The sequence below is a fragment of the Etheostoma spectabile genome, chromosome 8 (assembly GCF_008692095.1).
Source record: "Etheostoma spectabile isolate EspeVRDwgs_2016 chromosome 8, UIUC_Espe_1.0, whole genome shotgun sequence".
In the NCBI taxonomy this organism is placed as follows: Eukaryota; Metazoa; Chordata; class Actinopteri; order Perciformes; family Percidae; genus Etheostoma; species Etheostoma spectabile.
The window spans coordinates 30,480,312-30,483,129 of record NC_045740.1 but is presented as its reverse complement, the minus strand read 5'-3'; the positions used below and the strand labels follow the sequence as shown (position 1 = coordinate 30,483,129).

Genomic DNA, 2,818 nt, shown 5'->3' with positions numbered 1-2,818 from the left:
CCCCACAGAGTCGAGGTTTTCAGTTTCATTTTATGAATGTGGTAAAAATGAGCTGTAGGCTCTTACTGACCTATGCACCTGTAATATCATAAAATTAGGATGATTACAAAAGCTTGATAAAAAACTAGTATTCAACAATTAAATGACTTCTTTTTTTTAACTTGATATTTGTGTGTGTATGCGTAGAGAGGGACTCCTCCGTCCGTCTTCTTTGTGCTCGGGGTAGGTTGTAACATTGGGTTGAGGGTTTTGCTTCTTCATATGTGTAATAATTATAAAACAGAGCATGTTTAGAGGGAATGTGGTGATTCACACTTGTGAACTGTCCTCCTTATGAAGTCCCTTTGGACTAGTCCAGGTGTTCTGTACTGAGAATCCTTAGCTCTTAAACACACAGGACTATAATGTCCATGCAGCACATTCCTGATACTTTGTTCTGACATGTTTCCAGTCAAGAACAATAACCCCCCTGACACAACACGGGTCCTGTGCTGGATCATGACGGGCCCCAAGAACTTGGAGTCCCGCACCAAGCACATCAGGGAAACATGGGCCAAGCGTTGCAACCAGGTGCTGTACATGAGCTCTGTGAAGACTGACTTCCCCACTGTGGCGCTGAACGTGAGCGAGGGGAGGGACAATCTGTACTGGAAGACCATCCGGGCCTTTCAGTACGTCCACCAGCACCACCTGGACCAAGCAGACTGGTTCCTGAAGGCGGACGATGACACCTTCGTGGTCATGGAGAACCTACGCTACATCTTGTCCAAGTATGATCCAGAACAGCCGTTATACCTGGGCAGGAGGTTTACCCCCTTCATCAGGCAAGGCTACATGAGTGGGGGAGCAGGGTATGTCCTCAGTAAGGAGGCACTCAGGAGGTTTGTCACAGGGTTTAATACTGGGGCATGTACCCACTTCTCCCCCATCGAGGACCTGGCTCTGGGCAAATGTATGGAGACGATGGAGGTGAAGCCCGCCGACTCCAGAGACGTGAGGGGGAGACAAACGTTTCATCCTTATCCTCCAGACCGTTACCTGGTCCGGACGCCCCCGAGACCACGGCCTTGGTATCTGATTTACGACCATTATACTCCAGTAGAGGTATGCAACACAATACACAAGTTCCTGATGAGAATCTCTTTAGACTGGTCTTAAGAAATCCCACAGTACGAGCTCAGCGTCTCAAGATGTCACATCGGACGATTCTGCACCCCCCAATTTAAGTGCGTAATCGGTCAGAATGCGTAATTGTGAATTATTTTCTAAATTAAGTCACGGTTAAATTAGTGAGTGATGCAATGTTGTCTCCCTGATGTTAATGTCTTGTGTATTTGATGAAACCTGCAATGACTTTACATTTCTTTCTATTAATGCTTTATGTGCAAATTCATAAGAGTAAATAAAAGGACAAGCGTAACATAAAAACATATGCCAAGTGAAAAAACATAGTTCAACAATGAATAATACTAAAATAATACACTTTTACAATTATAACATTTCAGACCACAATAGGCTACGTTCCATAAATACAGAACAGTCCCTAATCTGAGGCTGTTAGAACCTCAACCGAGACTTACTCGGTTTTTGCTCGTCCTCCGTCACTCTCCCTTTTATCTTTTCGGTTCATTTCCTTCTTCCCTGTGAGGGCCCTGCCCCAGTATCAGCCATAACTACAGCAGATAACTTCTAAAGAAACATTTAAATACAGTTAGGTCTAAATAAATATTTCTCCTGCTCCACTGTAAAAGCCTGTAAAAAACAGGCTTTTACGGTGTTACACCAAAATCTGTGACCCGTAAGAATGTTGTCCTGTAGCAGTCTACCTGAGTTCTGATCCTCAGATGGATGGTTGGAGCAGTCTGGATCGTACCTGCACGCCTCTCAAGTGTTCCTCTCTCTTTCTCTCCAGGGTCCAGGCTGCTGCTCAGACTTTGTTGTGTCCTTTCACTACATTTACGCCGTCCAGCAGTACGTTTTGGAGTACCTGACGTACCACCTGCGGCCATATGGATACAAATACAGATTTAATCCGGATAGTGAAGAAGAATTTAACACAACTATGTCCACATAAAATGCTGGGGCCTCATTTAGAAAACCTGTTACGCAAGAAAAGGTTGCGTGAAGCAGAGTTACATTTTTACATTTACACAGTTTTCTGCAACCTTTTGACCGTGTGTGTGTTGGTGTGTAACGCTCCCGAGGCTTTGTAGGCGGAGTGTTAGTGACCTCCGACGGTAACACCACCTAACACATGGATCCAGTACTCTGGATGCAGAGCGCCCAGCCGGTCTCCAGAACACCTGCGCCCCTTAGTGACCCTGACGGAGCCAATAGGACTCTAATCCACTACCGGTTACCGGACTTCATGAACCTATCAGGACTATAAATAAACAGCCCCCCGGTTCCCCATGGCCTGTGTGTTCTAACCAATCAACAGCATGGCAGATTTAGCAAGAACACCTCGACCTCACAGTCACTGAGTCGTGTTTTTCCCATTTTTCCGTTTCCTGATTGGTCATCAAGGCTGCAATATTCATTGATTGGTTGATATGGACCTTATTATGATTAATACGGGATGGCATTGGGAGGAGCGTGAGGCTACCCCGTCAGGTAACGCACGTCTGTTTTCATAACAAGAAGGGTCTGGAGATGGTGAGTCCCATTGGGGGGGACCTTGGGCTTTTTCACTTTGTAAACCTATAATATATACAAAACAGATATATAGAGCACTTTAATGGCAGTTTAGTTTTAGTTTTAGCACCTAGCCTTGTCCAATGTGCTCCAGTCTCTCTTGATTTTTGATGTGTGACTGTTC

The 2,818-nt window shown here is 45.1% G+C and overlaps 1 protein-coding gene across 1 annotated transcript; it reads left to right on the top strand.

The window, feature by feature from the left end:
• The first annotated feature begins 466 nt into the window (after positions 1-466).
• On the top strand, positions 467-2,078 carry LOC116693463 (glycoprotein-N-acetylgalactosamine 3-beta-galactosyltransferase 1). The gene is made up of 2 exons (XM_032522460.1): positions 467-1,104; positions 1,913-2,078. The coding sequence occupies exons 1-2, from the start codon at positions 499-501 to the stop codon at positions 2,072-2,074; spliced, it is 768 nt and encodes a 255-aa protein (XP_032378351.1). The 5' UTR covers positions 467-498; the 3' UTR covers positions 2,075-2,078.
• Positions 2,079-2,818: the final 740 nt, after the last annotated feature.